General features: G+C 33.6%; 1 protein-coding gene across 9 annotated transcripts in view; it reads right to left on the bottom strand.

Annotated features, from left to right (window-relative positions):
- KTN1 (kinectin 1) overlaps window positions 1–24,730 on the bottom strand; it is a 90,815-nt gene that overhangs the window by 46,170 nt on the left and 19,915 nt on the right. For all 9 annotated transcript variants that reach the window (XM_036238348.1, XM_036238353.1, XM_036238352.1 and 6 more), the window contains exons 2-10: window positions 17,993–18,545; window positions 14,130–14,267; window positions 12,582–12,752; window positions 11,454–11,584; window positions 6,023–6,139; window positions 5,227–5,367; window positions 2,781–2,887; window positions 1,873–2,005; window positions 460–547 (exon numbers count right to left, since the gene is read on the bottom strand). In XM_036238348.1, the coding sequence (XP_036094241.1) occupies window positions 460–547; window positions 1,873–2,005; window positions 2,781–2,887; window positions 5,227–5,367; window positions 6,023–6,139; window positions 11,454–11,584; window positions 12,582–12,752; window positions 14,130–14,267; window positions 17,993–18,518 (1,552 nt within the window). In that variant the 5' untranslated portion in view covers window positions 18,519–18,545. The remainder of the gene's footprint in view (window positions 1–459; window positions 548–1,872; window positions 2,006–2,780; window positions 2,888–5,226; window positions 5,368–6,022; window positions 6,140–11,453; window positions 11,585–12,581; window positions 12,753–14,129; window positions 14,268–17,992; window positions 18,546–24,730) is intronic.

The following is a 24,730-nucleotide window of genomic DNA, read 5'->3' as shown; positions in this document are numbered from 1 at the left end:
TGCCAACTAACTGAAAAATTAAAAAATTATTTTAAAAAAGAATAAGCAGTGAAAGTACTTAAGTAGTAGGCAGTAGTAGGCAGCTCTCAATGTTTTTTTCTCTTCACAATATAGGAAGCGAGTCCTTCTTTAGAAACAAAAAATAAAATGAAGAGTTGATCAAAGAACTAAAGGGAATAAATAAATATAACTATAGAAAGGAAATGCATATAGCTAGACTTCCATTACCCTATTACGGACTATAATTTTATCTGCAACTTAACACTTTAGACAAAGCTAGCAGAGTGCTTATTTTTAAAACCCTAAGAAATGTTAAAGAAATAGAAGTACTCTGAAATGTAAAAGCTATTTTTATTGAGCTATAACCAAAATGCCAAATTATACTTTCTCCACATACAGAAAGAGAAAATTTTACCCCGAATTATGTACTAAATTTACATGAACACCTCTTCCCCTTACCTTGCTGTGATGCCTCATGCTCTGCTGTCCTCTTCCTGATATAACTCTGGACTTCTTCCCACCTTCTCTCAGCTTCTTGTAGTTGGACCTGGAGAAAGGATGAGTCAATACAAACACAGGATCTGAATTTTTTTTTTAAGTATCTTCTACCTTTACTGTTGCGTCATAGACTACTTATTCCAACAATTAGTATCCTACATTTTAATACGATAGGTAGATATGCCTAGCCTGAGAACATGCACAGATATTATCATCCATAGCCATTCTACCCTCCGATATATAGGATTTACCAATTGGAGGTTATATCAGAAACAATATTTGTGCCAGAGAATCAGTATAGATATATCTGATCCACTTAGCTACAATCTATTTTTCTATTAATCTTCCTTTGGCTGACAGGTTTTCAAAAGACAGGATGGTATCTGTATTGCAACATCTCTGTAGGTACCTAAAAATTATATTTTGAGGTACAGCACATTTTAATCTTTAGTGTCACATATCTACTTATCCATATGCACAGAGAACTTTTATATTTATAAATGCCAGCAATAAACACACCAGTAAGACAAATATTAAAAGAAGGAACAATTATATCGCTCTCCCACAGGGATTCCATGAAAACTTCAAGATACCATAAATTACACTGTTTTCCATATTCAGTTATTCCTAAAGCCCCTTTAATCCTTACAACTCTGGAACTAGTATCAAGCTACGACTGTATCAAATACCTAGGTATAAATCTGTCTAATACACTTAAGTGAAACAAATTGAACTATACATTTAACAAATCCTCTCCTCAGAAAAAGAAGAAACAGACAATTCGACTCATCTTTCTACTCAATGCGCACATGCTATAAAGTTCAAGAGAAACAATTCTACTCTTCTCTGTCAGCCTGAGCAATCCCATGAATCTCTTCTCAGTATGAGCATCTCATGGTACCAAGCATCTAAGATAAATTCTGATGTCTAAAAAAGTGTGATTTTTGTATACTATGGCTCAAGTGAAAGCCACCAGAGCATTCCTTGGTTTTACGCTCAAAGAAGAACTCTCTCTTCTAATGCTGGGAGATAAATAGGATTTGCTAAATTTACTAAGAAATCTAAGTTATGACTGATAAGTGATGTTGAAGATAATTTTAATTACATGAATTCTGCCTTATATAGGTAGACTCTAACTTCTACATATACAATAAATCAGCTAATTTCATTTTTCATATCTTTAGTCATTAACTTCAAACTCAAGTCTATATTCAATTTTTATATTAGTAGACACATTTCTGTATAGGCAGAGCACTTACACAGGTCCCATCAAGCCTCAAATTACGTATCTGAAATCTATATACACATTTAGGTCACTGAACTGAATATCTACATTATTTATGAAATGATAAATAAAAGGCAGAAATATATCACCTTCAGCTGAGTAACTGCTTGCTCAGCATTCTTCTTTTGGACTTCCTCCTGCTGTAGCTTTCCTGTTTTCTCAGTCAGCTCATTCACCAATCTAGCATAATCCTGGCGCAGTTTATTTAGTTCAGCGGACTGCCTGAAAGTAGTAACTGGATTAGGATCCTTCCATTATTACAAACCCATATAAAAAATAGATAAACAAAACGTATGTTATATTACTTTGCTGAGTTAGTAATTCCACTGATAGTCAACTTAAAAAGCTGTGACTGCTAAAATGAAGTTTGGTTGAGTATAACCTCTAAATCATTCTAATAATAATAACACAAATTCTAAAATCACTATAATATAATCAAAAAATAGATGACCACACACTCATAAATAGAAGCAAGAGTGTTACTCTCAAACTGATGTTCTGAAAATCTATTAAAATCAGTCAGTCAGGGTTTATTCTGCATAAGCATGCTACTGGTTTTCTCTAGGGTACTGTTTCTCAAAGTTCAGCCCAGAGCCAACTACATAACGATCAGATGAATGTGTCTTAGATGACTGGGCTCCACCTCAGAGCCACTGAATCATAATCTTTTAGGGGTAAGACTCAACTATGTGCTTTTTTAACTGATATGCCAGATGCTCTTCAGAATACTGAAATTAGAGAACTACTATTAAAGGGGATAGATGGTTGAAACCTTGTAAATTAAATCTCATAAATGTGTATACTATTCTACTGGTGGCACTGTATTTATCATACAGTTTAGCTGAAGAGGTTCCTCACACAGCAAGAGAAATGTTTTTGAAAATGTTAGAAACAAATGTAAGAAAACAAAGTCTAGCCAATTACTATCAAATGTCATTTTGATGATTCAGGAAAATACTCTGCCATTCAATTAAAAATAAAGCATTTGGAAACATACTTGTTTTCTAGTTGGTTTGTAGTGTTGCTGACAGCATCTCTCAGTATGCCATTTTCCTGCTTCAAGTGAGCTATCTCTGCCTCCATCTGCTCACGAACTTGCTGGAACTAAAATTATTTTACAAATGTAAGGTTTAGAAAGTAATGACTGCCAAAGCTAACTTTAAAAGAAACTTTATTATGAAAACAATGTAAAAAGCAACAAGACAATGAAGTATGTACCATTCTTCGCAAATATACACAAATTCAAATGATGAATTACATTTTGATAGTGATGAATGCAAACTAAATACAAGCTGCCGCAGCATTCAAGAATTTAAGTAGATGATAGCGGTTATTATATTTGAAATGCAAAATAAATACACAGAGATACTGTTTCAGAACTGAAAGATGATTGAGGACTTCTTTCCTACCCAATAGACTAATACAGAATAAAGCCTGTCTTGATCCTACGTCAATTTTATGTTAACAATATTTTCTGATGAAAGACTTTAGCAATAAAAGGTTTAAAAATGTTCGACACATTAATTTTAAATTACAAATTGAGCTATAACTAAACAAATAATAAATTCATTATACAAAAATCTACTTGCTAAAATAGTCTGGCCTCAAATACTACTGGCTTCAAATAGTCTGGCTACAAATACTTCGCTAATTTTCAAATGAACAATAAGTAGGAATTAAGAAGAAAAAAATATCAATTGAAGCTAGAAAAATCAATTCTTCAACAACTTGATTTATGGGGAAAAATATTTCAAATGGCTGGGGTCTGGAAAGATAGAAGATTGAGCCAAATGAAAGCAGTGGACGGGGCAAGAACCTGAAACAAAGTTATTCACTTCTTTTTTGCTATTAGTGTATTTACATGGAAGCATCTGAACTTTGATAGCACTGAAGAATAACATTTTTCAGCAGACTAGCAATGTGATCAAGGCAATATTTTATAAATAAAAATCTGGTACTAATTACATGTTGGAATGGAAATGAGAGACCTGTTAAGAGGTGCTATAATTATGTTACTATGATATAATAAACTAAGGTGATGTCTCAGAATTGAATGCAAAAAGTAACCAAAAATAAAGTATCTTGAAGATTTCAGAATAAATCATGGACTGGGCAAGGGAAAGTCAAAGAATTCAAGTATAACAATAATAATGCCTCAGTATTGGAAAATAAAAACCAATTGAAAGCAAGGATTTGATTTCAGACACATGTTAAATCTGAAGTGATGACAAGAGCTTCCAAACTGAAGCTCTTGTCATCAGCCAGCAACAGAAATAATTTCAAAAAAAAACTCTAGTCCATAATGTTCCATTAGGGGGAGTATTACAAGCTCATTTCACAAGCAGACCCAAACAATGTTCTTCAAAAGCCTATTTATCGGTAATAAAGATGATAACTGAATCTCAAAAAGAAAAAAAAAAAAAATGAAAGAAGGAAAAGAAAAAACAAAAATCGCTAGGCCAGCCCTAACTGGAATCATGGAAATAGGTGATACATGGAAAAGACTGAACCATCTGAAGTGTTGGAAAACAGGTGAAAGTACGAACGAGAGACAGAAGGTCACTTAGGCCAAAACCTTACAAGTTTTCCTTCATTATCACTTCTCTCTCCCTCTCTCCTGCACTCTACCACCAAATCCCTATCTACTAACTCTTCTGATATCACTCAAACTCATCCTCTCATTGGCAACATCTAATTTCAGGTGCTTGTTCTCCTGGATTCCTGCAAAACCTACCAACTATCTGTGTTCCATTCTTCACAATGCTGCCAAAGTAATAATGTAAATACTAATATAATCGCATTGCTGGGTTGCTTAAACTCCACTGGCTCTCCAGTCTTCAGTCAAACAAAGCCCTTTAAGATAAAGACCTCTACCTACTTCTCTACATCTTCCCTTCTACAGTTCAACCCTGACTTCCAAATACCACGAGTCTTACTCTATCTCTCACAAATTATCTCTAGACAATCTGTAGTGCATTCATTAAAAAGCTCAATCTTGGGCCCCATAACAGACCCACTGAACTATCATTTCTAGGAATGAGACTAAGGAATCACACCAAGTAATAACATCTTATAACCAGTGGCCACTCCTTCATTCACTTACCTGCCAATACCCAATTGTTTCAAAAGATTCAACACAATCCTCATATCACTTCTATTAAGTCTTTTCTATCAATCCTTATCTTTCCTACTTCCCATGTCCACTGTTCCAAATCACCCAATGCTTATCTCTATTGTAAAGGAGTATTTACTTGTCAGTTTCCAGCCCCCCCCCCCCCCACCTCATCCCTAGGCACAAAAGTTGCTTACTTAGGGAGGAAGCCAGTTTAACTCGCCATTATACCATGGCCCAGTATAGGGCCTTGCATATATCAGGCACTTAAAATTTTGCTAATTAAATGAATGCAAACATTTCATTGTGTTTTCAAAGAATGAAAATATACCTTTATCTGCATCTGTTGAGTCTCTTGATAACTGACATGAATTTTGTTTTGAAATACATTATGTTCCTTTTCTAATGCACCAATCCGATCTTTCATCCTTGCTATAACCACATTGCTTCTTTCTTTCTCTGTCATCATTTCCTATAAAATACATCAGAAAAATAATTATGAAAACTTTGTTATTAAAAAAATAAGTACAAGGCTATAAGAAAACATTTTTAACATCAGCGAAAATGTCAGTAAAACAATCATGAATTCTAAAATAAGTACTTACTTAAAAATCAAAGTCAAAGGTTAAAAAAAAAAAAACCACTGTCTTCTACATTTTACCTTCTCTTTATACCAGTTCCCTTCATAAACACTGCTGTTCTGTTTACTCTTATTTTGAATGCACTTTCTTGTCTAACTAAGAGTTAGACTGGTACCTGAAATAAATCCTACATTTTAACTTGATTATAAGAAATAATTTTTTTGAAGAAAAATTAATCCTCCATAATCTGCAGATATTACCGCTCTTGGACAGAAAAGGACCAAAATAAAATAGCCTAGAAAAGTAAAAATTAGTCTCTTCCCTAGAGGAAGAGATAAGGATATGCATACAGCAAAATGGAAGTTTGGAATAAAGGAAAGTAAGAAGTCAAATCTTTAAATGGTGATTTCATTTTCTGTTGCAATTATTATGAACTTCTAGAATATTAATTATCAAAATACAAGAAAGCCAAGCAACCTTAAAGTTATCTATAGGTATAATCAGAAATTCAGAAAGTATATATTTTAAATACAAGAATGTCTTCACCTGGGTCAGCTGCTTACACCGATCCTTCATAGCAGTGCCGTCTTCCTTCAGAGCAGCAAGTAATTTGTCTTTTTCTTGAAGCTGATGTAAAAGTGCAGTCAATTCTCCTTTACTTGACTACAATTGAGAAATCAATACAAAGTTAGTAATAGTTAACACAGGCTACTGAAAATTATGAAAATGAAGTATCTAATATCAAATGTTCTTAGGACAGTGCAGTTTGCTATTACATATAAAATAGAATGACTGCCAACTACTGGCCAGTGAAGTATTATTCAGAAAAGTCACTATATTATATATTCCAAAGCATATAATAGGATACATATCAAAAAAGATTTTTACAAAGAATTATAAATTATAGGTCTTCCAGTTTTAAGCCCAGAGTCAAGATAGCAATCTCCCCTGCTCTTCTTTAAAAATCAAAAGAACAATATGAAACCAAAATGCAAAATGAACGAAAATTAAATAGTCATCTGTAATGTCAAAGCATGATAACAGGAAAGACTGCCAAAAGTAATGGTGCTCGACAACCCTATCAAAATATACCTAAAACTACAGAAGTGCCATGGGTACACAGTTCTCAGTTGACAGACATATCCTGAGAGGTAAAACCAATAATCCACCATTTGACACCCGGAATAAATACAGAGAGAAGGCTGGAATTTTCTTGGAAAGTCTCAAGAAGCAGAGTAAGTAGATATGAAGAAGAAATCATACAAACATTACTCAAAGAGAGCATCTAGTCAGTGAGGTGGAATCAGAGGAGATTCTCTATAGTGAAACTCCCCATAGTGAAGCTTTTATCTGGAAAGAAGGAAAGGCTAAAATAACTCATTTGCACACACAGCCCAAGAAGAATACCAGTTAGCTCTGGTCCTTCATTATCAATTTCCAGACACAGAGATGATCCAAGAGGAACAACCCTCATTGCAAGAGAAGTACTGATCAAAAAGAAGTAAAACAGAGTCTATATAAAATACACATGAAAAAAAAGATGATAAGAAAAAAGGAATGGAGAGTAAAGAAAAATCACCAGAAAAAGACTGTCAAAGAGAAGACAAAAATTGTGATTAAAAAAATAGCACCATGATTTTTAAAAATCTAAGATAGTCGTCATTTCTGGAAAAACAAGCGTAAAGAACAAAGCTCACAAGAGCGAGCTCAGAGAAAAGACAAGACCACAGAATGAGATGAAATATGAGCTGGCAAAATCCAAGGCAGAAGTAAAAGTAACACCATCTCAGAAAGGTAATCCAAATAGAAGCAGCAAACAGGAAAAGACAGGCTGCTGAAAATACAGAAAGACATTGATTACAGGGTAAAGAAAATAAAAAGAAGCACAAATAAACCAAAAGGCTTAATTTTTTAGGACTAAGGTATAAAAGATAACTACAACAGGCAAAGAAGATCCAATATATGCTTAACTGATACTCATTATTTCAATTATTTTAAAGGACATTGAATCTCATGATTGAAAAGACATGCCTCATCCTAAGTAATACTGATAAAGGAGTCAATGCCGAGCCATATTATAGTAAAATCCTGCTAAAGTTCAAAGAAACTGAAACACTTGATGTTTATATTGTAGGGAAGACAATGGAAAGGTCCAATAAAAAGTAAACATTTGGTTGATTGCCCAAAAGATGTTTTTCTTGTGAATGTAGTTTGCAAAAATACATGAAAAGAGTACAAAATTCAGGCTGTTCTTAGACCTCTATCTAGCATGAATGTCGAGAACACTAAAGCATGAAAAATTTCTCAAGGAAAGGAAGTGACATCTATAAACATAACCCACCATATTATCATTCAAGTATAAAAACAACAAAGAAGCAATTTAACTTGCCAGAATTTGGGAAATATAGTTTCCATGAGCCTTTCTTGAAGAAATTCCAGGAAAAACAACTTCAGCCAACCAAGAGATGAATACAGAGGCTATGGCAAAAGAACTGGTATCAAGCTGTGAACCCACCATTAAACTGTAGAATTAAGACTAAAACAACCATGAAAGTTATAGTCACAAAATAAACAATACATATTATAAGTATGTGATAAACAAATGCTATAATTAACAAAAGTTGAGAAGGAAGAGTGAAAGTAGGAAAAAAATTAAGTAAGCAGACCCTCCTATTATATAGCATGGGGCCAAAATAGTTAATAATTTGAAGATGAAAAATCACATAACTGAAATGAGTATATTTAAGACAAACACTAAGAAATAAATAATCAACTAAAATGATTAAATCTTAAATATTTTCTAACTAGTAATAACATTAACAGTTAACATTTTTGAGGAATTATTGTGTTCTAGGAACTCTAAGCACCTACATTGGATTATCTCATTTAATTCTCAAAACCTGATTATCATTCCCATTTTAGTGATGGGGAAACTGAGGCACTAAGGTTAAGTAACTTCCCTAAGAGCACAAAGCTCAAAGTGGCAGTGCCCAGATCTGAATGCAGGAAATCAAACTCTAGAGCCCAGGGTCATAACCTACATTCTGTACACAAAACACAAGTGTCCTGTAGCTTAAATACAAGACTTGCACACGCACACACGTGCACATGCATGCGTGCACACAAACATATAATCTCATCTCTAACTCTTAAATCCTTTGGGTTTTACTCTCTTTCCCCTCCCATCTAAGCTTATTAGTGTGACATTTTCTGTTCATTCGTCACTTATTTACAGTCTCATAAACCAATGAAACTTTTCTCAATTAAGGACATCAAATCTAGTTTTCAATCCTTATCCTCCTCAGTCTCTCTAAAGTATGTCAGTATTGACTTTTCCCTCAAACCTATAAACTCTCTACTCTCCCTAAGTGTCTGTGATTCCAATGTCTCCTGGTGTTTCTCTTCCTTGGGCTTTCTGGTGACTTTCCCTGCCCTTTAAATGTTAATGTTTCTCAGAGTTCACTCGTGAACTTTCTTATCAGTACCCACAACCCCTCTGGTCTAATATACATCCACCATATTTATTGGTGATAGTGGATAACTTTCCTAAATCACTCCCACTGCAATCTTTTTTCAACTCCAGAGACATACATATAATTGTGAAATGATTACATCCACTTAAACGATCCAACAGATACCTAAATGATCTCAACTTCCTAAAATTTTGCACGATCCCCTTCCTCTTCCTCTGCAATGTTCACATATATCACTGTCATCACAACCTATTCAGTTCTGCAACAGCAAAAACAAGCATAAAGACTCTTCTTTAGCCACCATATGGAAAGGTCATCAAGTCCTCCAACTCCTCTATCTCTATTCTATTCCTATGCTGGTGCTCCTCCATTTATCTTTCTCCTTTCTCTCAAATGGTCTTTACAAGGTGTGGGGATTCATTTACATCTGAGATCTTGAAATTTATTAAAAGGTCTGACCAAGTCTCAGTTTCTATGACAGAAAAAGGTAGAAATTAAACTTACCTAGTCTCTCAGATACAGGGAACCTACAAGGGCACTGAGTCCCTGTAGATAACAGAACCACTCCATGAAAAATCCAAAACAAGATTTTAGTTGAAAGTGCAACATCCCAAGAAAGGGGAAAAAATGTGAGGTTGCAAAATACTCTATTTCAAAACACTATCTTAAACAGTCCCCAACTTCCTCTTTGACTTGCCTAAAATACTTATGAAGGGGAGTCTGATTTATCACCTACTCTCTAGAATTCAAAGCTGTCTCAGATAATAAAATGACTACTCTTGCCCTTATAAGCCACTACCAACATCTTTAGTCAGAAGAGAAACACTTAAAGCAATTATTTTTAATTTCAAAAACCAATAATTTCAGCTAATAAGTTAACACAGTAATTTCAACTGGAGGCTTTTCCATGCTAGGAGCTTTCCCCAAACCCCACAAAAAACTAAAAACTCTTTTAAGACACATGCTTATTACCTAATTAAAATAAAGTAAATCAAATGACAAATTTTTCAATCAAGAATTTCAAGAAAATTCCTTGAGACAAAATAATCTGACTTTATATTTAAAGTCACAGAGAGTTATCACACTTACTCCGATTATCCTCGAATACCTTGTTTACTCTGGGCCACTGCTGGCACAACATGAAGACTGTCCAACACGCATACTACATTACAAAATGCCACAGATTTGTAAAACATATTGTCAACAGATACTTGAATGTATGGACAGACTTATAACACCATGATAAATGCTATGACAACTAAGTCCAGATAGTTTTGAGAAACAACAAGGAGGACAATTCAGACTGGGAACTCAGATTAACCTTATATGAGGAAAGGATATTTAAGTGGAGACTTGAAGGAGGAATTAACCAGGGAAGACGTTAAGAGAAGGGTGTTGGGACAGTCTAAACAGAAGAAAAGGCTTGGAATGCTGTAGAGGAAGCAGGAGAGACACAGTATGGGTGAAATGCAGTGAGGGGATGGGGAAAATGCCATGAGATAAGGTTATATAGAGAGAGAAGCACAGGCCTGCTAAGGAATTTAGACTATAAGTGCCAAGAGAAGGGTTTTTAAAGCAATGAGTAAGATAACCTCACTGACCTCTTAAAGGTCACCTTGAAGTTGTACGAGATTTAAGTAGGAAAGCAGAAACATCAACTAGGAGACTACTGAAGGTAGTAAGATGAAAAGTGATGGCTATATTAGGGTGGTCTTCAAGAAAAAATGGAAACCACTCACCATTTTAAAGCAAGTAATGGTTGAATGTGTATGAGTGGGTGTGTGTGAGTGAGCGTGTGTGTAGAACAGTTAAATCTGCTATCTAATATAGAATAACAGACACCATGTCATCTTATTTTATATAAGTAACACTCAAAAACTTGTCACTTTTCCCAGTATGACAGTACACGTGATAATACAGTGAGCATGAACGATGAGAAATTAAATATTACTCCATGGCATTTGTTTTTTTAACATGGTTTAGTCAGTCATAGCAATGATTCTACCATCCAGATCATTTATTTTAGAAAGGTAATACTATATTACACACACACACACACACACACATAACACACACAACAACAACAAAGACAACAGATTCCCAGGTTCTTTGAATGGTGCTATCTTCAGTCAAAAAAACATTCTATATATGCTACCCAGAAATCACCTGACCTTGCCTTCAATACTTCCAATCAGTACTGCAAGGTACAACTTAACCAAGAGCCAAATGACTTTAAGGTCATATAAACCATCTGACTTATAAGCAATTTACTTTTGTCAAAACATCAGATGACTCAGATACCTGACTAACCTAAGTATATTGATTAGTATGGGTATATGAAATAACTTCGAGAGCATTCTAAAACTTTTAAATGTAACTATATATGCTCTGGGGTATGAAAAATGGAAGTAGGTAATAATTTACTGCTCTAGTAGAAGTCTTACTTGGTGAACTTCTAATCACTGCTCCCACACATGCCCATAACCAAAAATATGCTTGCTTACCTTCTTTAAAGCATCCTGTATCACACCAGACTTTTCTTTTAGCAGGTCTACAACACAAAGGGCCTCATCTTCAGAAAACATCATAGTCTTCAAGGACAGAAGAAAATCTTTAAATTTCACCTCAGCATTTTCTTAAAAAAAAAAAAAAAAGGAATTGGCATTTCAAAGACACATGTAATAACTTCGGCAAAGGTAAGCATCAAGAATTCTAGACCCAATAAATCAATAGCCAAGAAAAAACAGACATATTTCAGGTCAACCAACAGTAAATACTGTAGTCGAGAGAGAGAATATGTTTATCTTTAACATGGAATAATTACATTAACTAAAAGTGTGCTAAAACTACAGAATACTAAAGTGCCAATGTGCCCTCACTTGAAAAACAAAAAATCATTCAACTGTCTAGATTATGCTAGTATCTATATTAGTATGTTCACAAATATCCTCATCTAATCTTAATACTCATGATATATAAACCAAATTTCATAGATGAGAAGCTCAAAGATAATTATTAAAAGGAAATCTGATTTTACGAAAATCAAATACAGACAAGCAATTCTAACATTTAAAAAATCTGTGCATCAAACATCTGACTCACCTACCTCAATTCCTCCAGTGCTCTCATATCAGGCACCAACTTCTCTTCTTAAAAGCAACTACTATCCACTGAACCAAAATAAAACCTAGGGCTTTTAGTACTTGAGGTTACATTATAAGATTAAAAAGGTATTGTGTACATGTGTGGGTACAAAGGGTATAAGTGAACTCTCTGTGCTTTCCACCCAACTTTGCTACAAAGCTAAAACTGCTCTAAAAAAATTAAAGTCTATTAAAAAATAATTTAAAAAAAATTTTTTGTGAATTAGCATACAAACCTTGCAGAATACAATAGTAGAAGAGAAAAGATCACTAGACAGAAAAACAGCTGAGACCTTAGGCAAGTCAAAGTCAATGTCCAACTCTACAAATCTGAGAAGGCTGAACTAGAAAATTACCAATAGATCCTTTACTACAAGTATGCTTTAATCTTTTGCAATTCACTGTTTTTATGAGAAAACATACTTAATTCCATCAGAACTCAAAAATGTGTTTTTTCAACATAAGAGATTGTCACATCCTGTTTATTACCTTTGTCAGTTTCAGTCTTCAGTTTTTTAGCCCCAGTTTTCTGAACTGCTTCTACTTGGTCAGATTTAATTAGATCAATAACCTCTCTCTTATCCACCACAGGATTTGAATCAGCATTATCCATCAAAGGAATGTAAGTAGTTGCATGAATAAGGGGTTCGTCTACCAAGACTGAAATTTAAATTCAACAAAATTATAATTAGTCAGTTTTTATAACAGTAATTAAATAACATGCAAGCATACTTAAATTTAATGATAAATGCAGTTATTGTCAAATCTCTAATACCAACGCAATTTGACTTTAAATTCTTATTTTAACATTTAACAAGTCAAAACAGTACACTAGTTCAGTATTTCACAGTACAGTAAATCGTTTAAATCATCTAAAAGTCTGCAGCATATCTCTTCTAATAGTATCTGAAAATTTCTTCTTATACAGCATTTACCTTTTGGTTCTCATTTTTCTCTTGCTTTAAGAAGAATCCATTCACATTTAATTAGTGCTCAAGAGGAAGTTAATTTTTATTATGTTGGTATGTTACCAAATTCTTATTGCAAGTGATAATTTTTAAACTGAGTTGCTTTCACTTGCCAAGTACAAAAATCAGTCATGTTTCCTTGCAGATATTTTCTCATTTCCAACAGTTATGTTTCTAATTACCATGGCACATCTTACTACACTGGTCAAAACTTCCAGAACATTAAAGTGGAAGAAGGAAGTCTTCTTATTTTGTTCCTAATTTTAATGGGAAGAACTCAAGAGTTTGAACATTAAAATCTGATGTCTGTTGGTTAGACATACAAACTTCCATATCTACATGGACATCTCTCTATATTCCTACCTTAAAAAAAAGAACTTCTGGACATATACGGTTCTTTTATTTAAAACATAATAAATATTTAATCTTATCAAATATTTGGGGTAACATTTTTTTCTGTATCCGATTGCTTGATGTCATAATTTTAATGAGTTCATTTTTTTCCCTTTCCAATTTTACTATTTTATAGCAATAGTTGATACCACAGACCAATATTATTTGAAAATCACTGTTTAAAGTACATAAATTTCATAGCTAATTTTCCCCTGGACAATTCTGAACATTCAAAAATTGCACCATCACTTTCAATTGGATGCTTCCCATATATACATGCAGATTATGTTCAGAAAATAACTGGGAATGTAGGGTATGATAGATCAAGCTAATGTCCTCAAGCATAATCTTTGAGTGATAGTAAAAAGTATAAATATGTAAAGAATATTTTTCTTTCTCAATAGTTTGTATGCTATTTACATTATTTTCAAAACTCAGTTAAGAATGAGATTATTTACGTTATGACCTTTTTAAATTTCATCAAAAACTTATACCCTGCTCATCTATCAAAGCAATACAAAGCCACAAGGCTAAAAAGAACCTTGGACTTGTATTAATGTTAAAGTTATAGTATACATTAACCTGGGAATTAAAGAGCATGTAAGCCTCTAGGGTTCTTATCATCGTGTACGTCTCTAGAATTAGTATTTATAAAATACATAACTACACATTTCACCATTTTCTGTCTTTTGCTTCTTTGATGAAATTTTCTTCTTTCCTGATCCACTTTCTTGTTTAGTCTCTTGTTGGAGGGGTAATGATTCTTGCTTTCTTGAAGGTGCCATAAGAGTTTCCACCTTTTTATCCTGATCATCTTTATTAAAAATAAATTTAAAAAATCATCAAAATCAAAATAAATGAAAATAGCCACAACAGAAAAGATTTAATTATAAATAATTCCTAGAATGCTTTACCACCAAAAGTTTAAAATGATGTATAACTCCCTTACTAATAACATATTCCAGTTTTCGTACTCTGTGATACCTGCTCTTTAACTTCATCAAGGCTTCCAGTACTTGCTCATTCTTTTACATCCTATTTCTCACCCATTCCTAGCCCTACTTAGCGTATAGGTATGGTCAAATCTCTAGGCAAAATCAAATTCCTATCACCTTAAAAAACCTCACCACTGTAATTCCTAGTCTTCCACACCCATTTCCTTCTTACAATGACAAAAGAACAATCTGTACTTCCTTTTCTATCTATCATTTCTCAACTAACTGCAACCTGATTTTTATCTCCATTACATCCATAAAAGAATTTACTAAGACCCCTACTATCCCAAATGTCATACTCTACCAATAATATCCTTTAATCCTTACTAAACTATTCAGCATTTCATACTACTGCACTCTACCTCCATAAAATCCTTTCCTCTCCATTACACTAAGTGAAATAAGCTGGTCAGTAAAGGACAATTATTGCATAATTATATGAAGTACTTAGAGTAGTCAAATTCAGGTAGACAGAAAGGAAAATGCCAGTTGTCAGGGTTGAAGGTAGGGAGGAATGGGGAATTAGTGTTTAATGGATACAAAGTTTCAATTGGGGAAAATGAAAAAGTTCTTGAGATGGCTGGTGGTGATGATTGCGTAAGAATGTGAATGTACTTATTAATGCCACAGAACTATACATTTAAAAATGGTTAAAATAGTAAATTTTATATTTTACCACAATAAAATAAATAAAATTTAAAATTCTCTATCAGCTCCTACAATAATTCTTTCTGTATACTGGAATATTCCTTTGTGAGGCACTGCTACTAAATACCTTGTATGCTGGTATTCCTCAGAGTTGTGTCTTAGATTTAAATATTTCCCCTTTGAATGATCTTATTTACACCCACAACTTCAAATATGACTTTCGTGCTTAAGGCTTCTGAATCTATTTTTAGCCTCATACCTCTGCACTTACACATTCCACTGCAACCTGAATTGCTCCCTATGTGAATGGCCCCAAAAAGCACCCAAAAACAAACTAAAAGCATTCTCCTTTGCATACGTGTCTGCTCTCTCTCCAATATTCAGTCTTAGTGCTACCAACCATCTACCAGTTAGGGGTTAGCAAATTTTTTCTGTAAAGGACCAAACCGTAAATACTTTCCATGCCATCCAGAGACTATCACAGCTCTTCACTTGCTATTGCAATGTGAAAGGCAGCCATATGTGTACGTTAACAAATGCATGTGACTTCATTCAAAAAACTTTATTTATGAACATAGAGGTCTGAATTTCATATAGTTTCCACATTTAACAAAATATTATTCTTTTGATTTTTTTGAATGACTTAAAAATGTGGAACTATTCCTGGCGCATGGGCCATTAACAAAAGGGGGATGGGGACACATTTGGCTCACAGATTACAGTTTGCTAACCCTGCCCTAACTTGGAACTTGGCAAATCAGCTTTGACACCTACCACCTTCTTTTCTACCTACCATGTGTGTATTACACGCTATTGAGTCAGCTCTGACTCCTGGTAACTCCATGAATGAGTGATGTTCACAATGTCCTGTCAACGGCCCCACTCAGTTCCTGTAGATTCATGCTTAGGGCTTCTTTTATGAGTCAATTCACCTCAAATTTATTCTTCCTCTTTTCCTGCTGCTTTCTATTTTTCTCAGTATTATTGTCCTTTCCAAAGAACCCTACCTTCTCTTGATGTGCCTAGAGTAAACAGCTTCAGTTTTGTTATTTTTGCCTCCAGCAATGTTTAAGGTTTAATGTGCTCCAGGACCTACTTGTTCAACTTTCTGACAGTCCAGTGTATCCACAGAACTCTCAATGTTTTTCCTACCAGCCTCTTCGCTGTCCAATTTTTGCAACTATACAGAATAACCAGGAATATAAGGATGTGGGTGATCTCAGCCTTGGTCTCTAAGGTCACATCTTTGTCTTGGTGATCTTTCCTAATTCTTCCATTGCTGACCTTCTGAGTAGCAGACTTCTCTTGATTTCTCGGCTGTTGTCTCCATCTGAATTAATGACTGAACCAATTTTTAACAATTTCAATGTCTCCATTGTATATGTTAAAGTTGTTATCTCCCATCTTCTATCCAATAAAGTTCATCATATCATTTTTACTTTGTATACCTCTCTGATCTATTTTCGATTTCTGCTGTCACTACCATAGTTCAGTCCTCCAACTTAACTTTGGAAAACAATAACCTCTTAACTAGTCTGCCTACATTAAACACTGTCTCATGAAATTTGTACTCCCAAGTTCTGCCAAAAAAAATCTTTCTAAAATATAAACCTGACCATTTAAACTAACCTGCTTGAAAATCTTCAACAATGGCTAAACTATAACATTCCAGCTTAGTACTATATACAAGAACCCTCATGATGTGACTATTGCAGATCTTTTCAGCTTTTTTCCTACCACTCTCTACCTTATATTTAATAGTTCAAAAATAAACTGTAATCTTACACCTCTGCCTTTACACATGATATTCTCCCAATGCTGAATGAGACTCCACTACCTGCTTGATGAAGTGACTCATTCTGGAAGATCCAGCTTAAACATTCCTCCATAAAGCTTTTGCCCATGGTCACCATAAGCAGCAACTGTATGGGTGCTTCTTCTATGCTTTAAACATCTCATATGTCACATTTTGTTACTGGCTTGCACATCCTTCTCCCCCACTAAAACATAAGGTGTGTACTCTTATTCCTCTAGTACCATGACTTGATCAAAGCTGGCAAACAAATATTTAAAAACCAAAATAACTAATTTAATACTCCGCAAGATATACAACCGAATAAACGCAAGTCCTTTCATTCAGAGCAAACTATTTGCAGTTCACACATCAAATCACACCATTTCTCATGTCATATCCACTGTACCTATTAATCCCTATCCTTGGAATACCCTATCCCCAACTCCTTCCCAGCCACCCCAATAAAACTAGCTACTACTCAACCTTTCAGATTTCAGGCATTACATGATCTAAGTGGCCCACTTCAGAACTCCTACACTGGTTCAGACATACCTAAATTACACAAAACTTTTTATAATATTTATGTTTGTTGCTATAGCTAGGATATAAATACCCTGAAAATGCACTATTCATTTCTGTAGTCCTAGTAGAATGTCTAGCATAAAACAGATGTATGCCAAATGTTTGCAAAATGAATCAACCAAGGGTGAAAAAGGATATCTGATCTAACTTTTTGTCTTTAATTTCAATCACGCTGATTAGAAAATACTGATTGAAATAAATATAAAAGTTTCTATCTGCTGGTACAGATTCTTAGTGGTATTACTAAACCAGTTAGATTTTACATATTTCCATTAAAGTATTTCCAATTTTTGTAATATAAAGTTTAGTTTTAAATGCTGTTTTATGATCAATACTAATTATTTCTATCAGTAATTAATGTTAACAAAAGCAAACACACAGTGAAAAGGATAATGATCTTGGTTTCAGACTCAGTGTTTAAAACTTTGTGTGCATACCTAACAAAGTATCTGAGTTTCAAGCTCTAAGGTTATTAAAACAAATACAATCACCGGAATAAAGTTAAATAGATTACAATACCGTTTCCATTTTTAGACTTCTTCTGCCCTGGTTTCTTCTTTGAGGCAGCTGCTTCTGAGGGCGGGGTAGGCTGTTTAGTAACTGGGACAGGTTCTACTTTTTTGCCTGGAATCTTTGATACATCACTTTCTTTGGTGACCTGCTCTTCTAGTACAGGCTTGTGTTTCTTTTCCTTCTTCTTTCTTTCTCTAACACTACTTGAAGTATCAACCACATTCAGTGGAACAGGTACAACTTGCTCATCTTCTACAGCCAATGCATCAGATAATTTAAATTCCCGAGGTACACTCTCGGAATCAGATTCATGGAGGTTACCATTCTGGATTTCTTTCTTTTTATTCTTTTTCTTTTCTGCTTTCTTTTTATCTGTTTTGGTAGGAATAAGCTTTTGTTCTCTTTTCTGTTTTGCAAGAACCTCATCATATAATGTTTCTTTCATGAAAAGCCAGAAGAAGAGGAAAATTACTGTAATCACTACTGAAGGAATAAGGACAATAAAATATGTTGACTCATAAAACTCCATCATGTTTTTGTTAATGTGATCCTATAAAACCTAAATGGGAAAGAAAAAAAAATGAATCATTTTATAAAAATTAAACATACAACTGCTCTTTCAAGTGGTATTTCAGATCTAACCTGATCTACAAATCAAAGCAGGTTAGTTGTTTAAATCTCATACTTGATTACTTTGCAAACTACAGTTGAAATATACTATGAAAGAAAAATGTGTAGTAACTAGAAAAAGTGTAACACATCCTTCTATTTTTAAATCATGTGAAAAGATCCTAACAAGAGGGGAAAAAAGTTAAGACAGCCATTATTTTTTCTCACATTATTTTTGACATATTATTAGTATTTAGCTTTTTTCTTTTACTGTACAACACTGATGAATACTAGTATATATGGAAATAAAGAGGAATTAACTATTACCAACACACTGGATATTCTCTAAGAGTACCACACTCTTAATGGCAAAAAAAAAAAAGAGGTGGTTTATTGTCTCACTTAGAAATTTAAGCCCATTCACAAACTGCTAGCACCTTTAATCCAGTCACTAACAACAGCCTTATGTTATGGTGGGATACCTCAAGGATATGAAAATATAATAAAGTCAAAATCAAAATTTTAGGATGTCATTTGGCATTAAAATAAATTACAAATTCGATGCTTTTTTTTTTTTTCAATATTCTTTAAGGTACCTCTTACTACAAATAAGTTTATATTGCTACAACAAAGCTGACCACCACCATTCCAAATGTGAAGAGGCTTTCCCTCCTCAACAGAACATCGGTCCTACTTTTAGATAGCTAGAGAAAATAAAGATGTGATCTGAGTAACCAGATCTGCCTTGAATACAGACATCATATCCCTCATCTGAAGGGCAGTCTCAGATAAAACTAACCCTCAAAGTAAGAATGATTCTCATGTTTAGATTTTAGATATCAATGTTCCTATAAACATGTAAAAGCTACATAAAGTGCTTTGTATCCTTATAACTCATCTCTAATTCATTGCAGAAAAAGGCACAATGTATAATGCTGATTAAATTAAACCCTAGGACATGCTTAAAGTGAAGCTAATTAAAATCAACTTCTGTACTTTTAATGTACTAACAAATGTAAAAACTTTAAAAATTTTTAAATTATTGGTCCAAAGTCTTAAAAACAGGCAATGATTAAATGAAGAAACCAAATTCCACCTAAACAAAGGAATTATTATTCTAAGAATTATTTTAGACTTCAGAAAACATCTGCTCTAAAGCTGGATAAATCTGAGTTTATCCAATATAACACTTCGCCAGAACAATTTTACTAGGACTCATGAACTTTCCAAGACAAAATTAAGCTAGTCACAGTTGTCTGTGTTAACTGCCAAGAAAGACAGACCTAGAAATCTTATATTGATAACATAATAAACTTAGGCTTATTAAACTTTGTTTTTCAACTAATTTATATCTCGTTTTAAAATGCAGATATATTTTATTCAAGTTGTACTACTAATGGCCCAAGTCTGAAAACAGTCAGACATGGAACCTAAAAAAAAAAAAAGATGTTAATTAGGCACACTACTAATCTTAGTGATTGAAAACAGCACTTGATAACATTTTGCACTTCCATAAGAAATTTTTTTTATATTAACACAACCCTGGACTTCTTAAGACAAGGTTTTAACAAGTTGAAGGGGAAAGGAATCATGTGCTAACAAAATACTAAAAGAAACTTTATACACAATTATACCTGATAATTCATGAACTATCTAGGTTTTTAATAATTTAGACATATTTTATTGTGCCTGCTACTAGTCAATCAGGAATGCTCTTAGGAAGCAGAGACCATGTTTTCCTTTTGTTTTTTGTTTGCTTTAATATAACATCCATAGGTTACACAGCCTGTTAAACCTGGATCTATCCTGAGCAAAAAATGAATTTTAAGATTGATGAATAACAATATAATAAAGCACTAAAATAAAGTTAAGAGTCTTGACTTTTGGTAGAGATTCTGCCAAGGATCTCTTCTTAATATGACTTTAAGGTCCAAACTACTTGCATGATCTTGGAAATGCTAAGTCAAAAAAATATAAGTGGTCCCAAATTGGTGGTCCCCAAAGTTCATGTGACAAAAACAAATATACAACCTCTTTGGTGGAATGCGCCCTTAATCTGGGCCTCTCAAGATTTCCAAAGACTGTCATCCAGATAATAGCCCACAACCCAAAATGACAGAAATATAAGCCACCATGAGCAAGAGGCAACAGAAACGATTTACCAAGGAATTAGATTGTTAAAGATTTAAGACTGAAATTAACAGATATAGGTTACAACATATACACAAAAAAATTAAGAGGGAATTGGAAAAATGAGCAAAGAACAGAAACTATCAAAAGTGACTACGTAGATTAGAATCAATTAGGGGTTCAACAAATAAAAAATAACCAAAATTTTAAAAATGAATAGGCATGGAGATCAATTAAAATGACTATTTCAGTAAGCCAAAGCTGATAAGAGTGAATTAATTCAATGCAGAAGACTTGAGCGAAACAACAGGACATAGAAACTATTAGAGTATAGTGAAAGTGAGGGAGGAGTTTCAGACAACTACATTTCTAACTTGGAAGAGTCTTTAAACGATAAAACCACCTGTCCAGATTAAGAAGATAGAGATGTCTCAGAGTTCCTTACATGATTTTGAAGAATATAAAGTACAAGTAACTAGAGATCAGCAGTCAACTAAAGAGACAAAATCAGCAGTAAAAAGCTACTATGGGTTCTAAGGCAGGGAACCAAAAGGGGCTAGTTTCTGAAAAGTCCAATCTCTATTTCTCCTCCTCCTTACTATCAAATCTTAAAAACTTTGCTTTGTCCTTTGTATCTAATCTTTACTTATCCTTCAAAACACAGCTCAAAACATACCTATGAAAATATATTTTCGACTATCTTCCATAACAGTTTATTATTCATTTATTCAGTTACTTAGCATCAGTATGTCAGCACTGTTTTCTACGATGTTCTGAAGAAACATCAATAAAAAGGCCAAAATCCCCACCCTCATAGGGCTAACATTCTACTAAAGGGAAGATAAGCTAGTGATTAATATATATAGTATATGAGATAGGAAGATGCATGGCATATTTGAGCAAGAACAATAAGAACAATATGGTTCAAGCATAATGAACAAGACAAAAAGTAGAAAAAGATGAAGTTAAAGATATCATCTGAAGGGGACAGGAGACAGTGAACAAATCATGCAGTTCCTTAGAGGGACGTGGAAGGACTGTGGCTTGTACTCTGAATAATATGGGAAACGAGTCGGGGGGTGGGGTCAGGGGGTTCTGAGTAGAAAAGGGAATAGATGGTTTCAAAGTCTAGTTTTTAAAGACAGGAGAAATTACATATGTTAATATGATGATGAATATGAACCAGTAGAAAGGGAAATATTGATGATGCAAGAGAGTGAGGGGCAATGTTTTCAAATGGCAAGAAGGAATAGAATTTGGTGTAAAAGTAGAGACTGGCCTTAGATGGAAGGAGATATCTATAGAAACATAAGAAGAAGGCAGAGGCCCAGGCAGTAGATATAGTAAAGAAGTTTGTGAAAACGCTCTTCCTAATGCTGATATTTTAATGAAATGGGAAATACAGTTCCGAGTAAGAGTGGAAAAGGTAGTGTTAGAAGTCACATATAACACCTTATAGTTATGATATTGTTAATTTTCCTATTCTCTATAAACTGCATTCATTTTGATTCTCCATTTAAATTTAAAAATAGATTCATTGACTTTAAATGCACTTTTGATTTAGCTGAGGAGGCAAGTATATAGTATCTATAAACCAGAGGGGAAAAAGAACCTAACCTGAGCCTCAATTCAGCATGCTCAAGAAACATGGCTACAGCTAGCCCCCTTCTAACATCTTAAAACACTTATTCTCTCTATATACACTTATGAGGTAGAAGACAGTCTAACAATTATTAGAGGGAGCAATATACAAAGTGTGATAAAGATAAAAGAACAGACAATATGGAACTCAAAACTTAAAACAGATTCAAATATATTTTTAAAATTTAGTTCATTCTGTTATTTCAAATCAGTAGATGAAAGGCTGAATCGTTCAGATCAAAGAAAGACATGCAAAATTTTAAACATAAGAAAACATAAAATACTTGAAGAAAATATAAGAAAATGAATAGATTCGCCTTATTTTGCAGTTATGTGTTTAAAAGTTTACGAGCGTACTACACCTGCAATAAAAAAAAATTAAATTGGTCCTACAAATCAATAAGAAAAAGATACCAATGAAAAAAACAGACCAAGATTAATCATTTTCTGAAACAGCCACTGATATATAAAAACTCATCTAAATTTACATTCTCTAATCAGTCGCTACAACAAAAGGAAATGGCCCGAGAGTCCACAATACGATCATAAAATTATCTTCTACAAAGGAAAAAATTCAAAATAACCAAAAGACAAGATAATCTAATAAATTAAACACGGAGATGCCTGGCATAGGAATTCCATTATAACAGCTTTTCTAAAATTAGCTTTAGAGACTACACTGAAATCTCAGAGCAGTGGTATACGTCTCCTTTTAAACTACAACACATGCTTATTACTATGACACACATCTTATTACCACATCTCTTAAAATATTTTAGCAATAGCCATTCTAAAGTACTGTTACCTCAATTTGAAGCAAATCCAACTAATGCCAAAGATGACTAATGAAATTTTATTTCTCCATCAGATATCAAGTTACAACTCATGAAACTTCTTTATTTTTTTAACCAAATTTACTTGTTATCCTTTGAATACAATAGATATATCAGTTTGAACAGGTTCTCCAAGAAACTGAAAAGGTATCTGCTGAAAGTTAAACCAATATCTTTCAGATTTCTCCTTACCATCAAGCCCAAACTAGTTCATTCTCAGGAAAAGACAGTACTCATTTAAAAATACCTGCACAGGAGATAATCTGGTTAAAAGTTTATTCTGTAAAGAAATCAAACTTATAATTTAATTAAAAGTTCTACTACCAAAAATATAACACATTTTAAATACTCAGTATTTCGAATCAATACATAAAATCAGTTTCCGAAGAACAAAACTAATTAAAATCATTTAAAAATTAGAACATGAAATTCATAGCAATAATATAATAATTGTAAAACGACTACACCATGTATAGAAAACTTCTCCCTCTAAAATTTACAGTCTTGACCTGTCTTTTCTTTTTCACAAAATTTTTAGGTTGAAAAGGGCCATCTAATCCAACTAGCCACCCACAGATTAGACCCAGATGAACAGTTAGTGAACCCATGCTTGAAAACCAGGAATGTGCACCTCCTATAAGCCCTTTTATATCTTTAAAAAGATGTTACATCAGTCTTCCTAGTTCTGATCTAAAATCTCATCTCCCTGTAACTTCTCCCTGTGGCCCTTTATGTGCCCTAACCTTAACAAGTATGTCCAATCCCACTACAAGGTAGTTCCAATAACTGATGTCTGGTATCAGTTAAATTTGCCACCAAACAAAAAACCTACTTCAAAACCTATCATCCCTTAGGAAAGTTCAGTTAGGGTGTTAAAGTTCAATATAACAAGCTGCTAAAATAACTTTTAGGTGCATCTCCTTAGGTCACTCAACAATGATTATTTACCATTAAAATATTATTTAGCATTTAAAATATTAAAATATTATATTTATTTTTGCCTATTCTCAGAAAAGACATAATGATTAAAAACATCATTTCACAAACTAAATATGAAATGGAAATGACGAGTCTGTCAAATACTATCAAAAAGACTCCAAGGAAACTAATGAATAGGTTCACTTGTGAAACAAGAATTTTAAAAACTTACCAAAGAGTAGCCAAATAAATACAACAAAAATAGCCCCAGATACTTATGAAACTTTTAGTATATAATCAACAGGCTATTTCAAATCAATCAGTTAAAAACAATACCACCAGATGATTTAAGTAGTACTGACACAAATGATAGCCATGGCGGGGGGGTGGGGGGAGAGCGGGGAACGAGGACAAGGTTAAGCCTCTGCCTCATTTATACAGGGATCAAAATTTTTAAAGGATAAAAAGCTAAACCATGAAATAACTGGAAGACACAAGTATATTTCTTTGCATTTAAAAATAATCTTGCCTTATAAAAGTTTTTCTGTCTCATGTAAAACCCAGAGTCATAAAGTAAGACAATGGGAAACATGACTAGAAACTTTTATTTTAT

Source organism: Rousettus aegyptiacus, unplaced genomic scaffold, assembly GCF_014176215.1.
Source record: "Rousettus aegyptiacus isolate mRouAeg1 unplaced genomic scaffold, mRouAeg1.p scaffold_m13_p_3, whole genome shotgun sequence".
Lineage (NCBI taxonomy): Eukaryota > Metazoa > Chordata > Mammalia > Chiroptera > Pteropodidae > Rousettus > Rousettus aegyptiacus.
The sequence above is the reverse complement of the archived record's forward strand: the minus strand, read 5'-3'. Positions and strand labels throughout refer to the sequence as shown.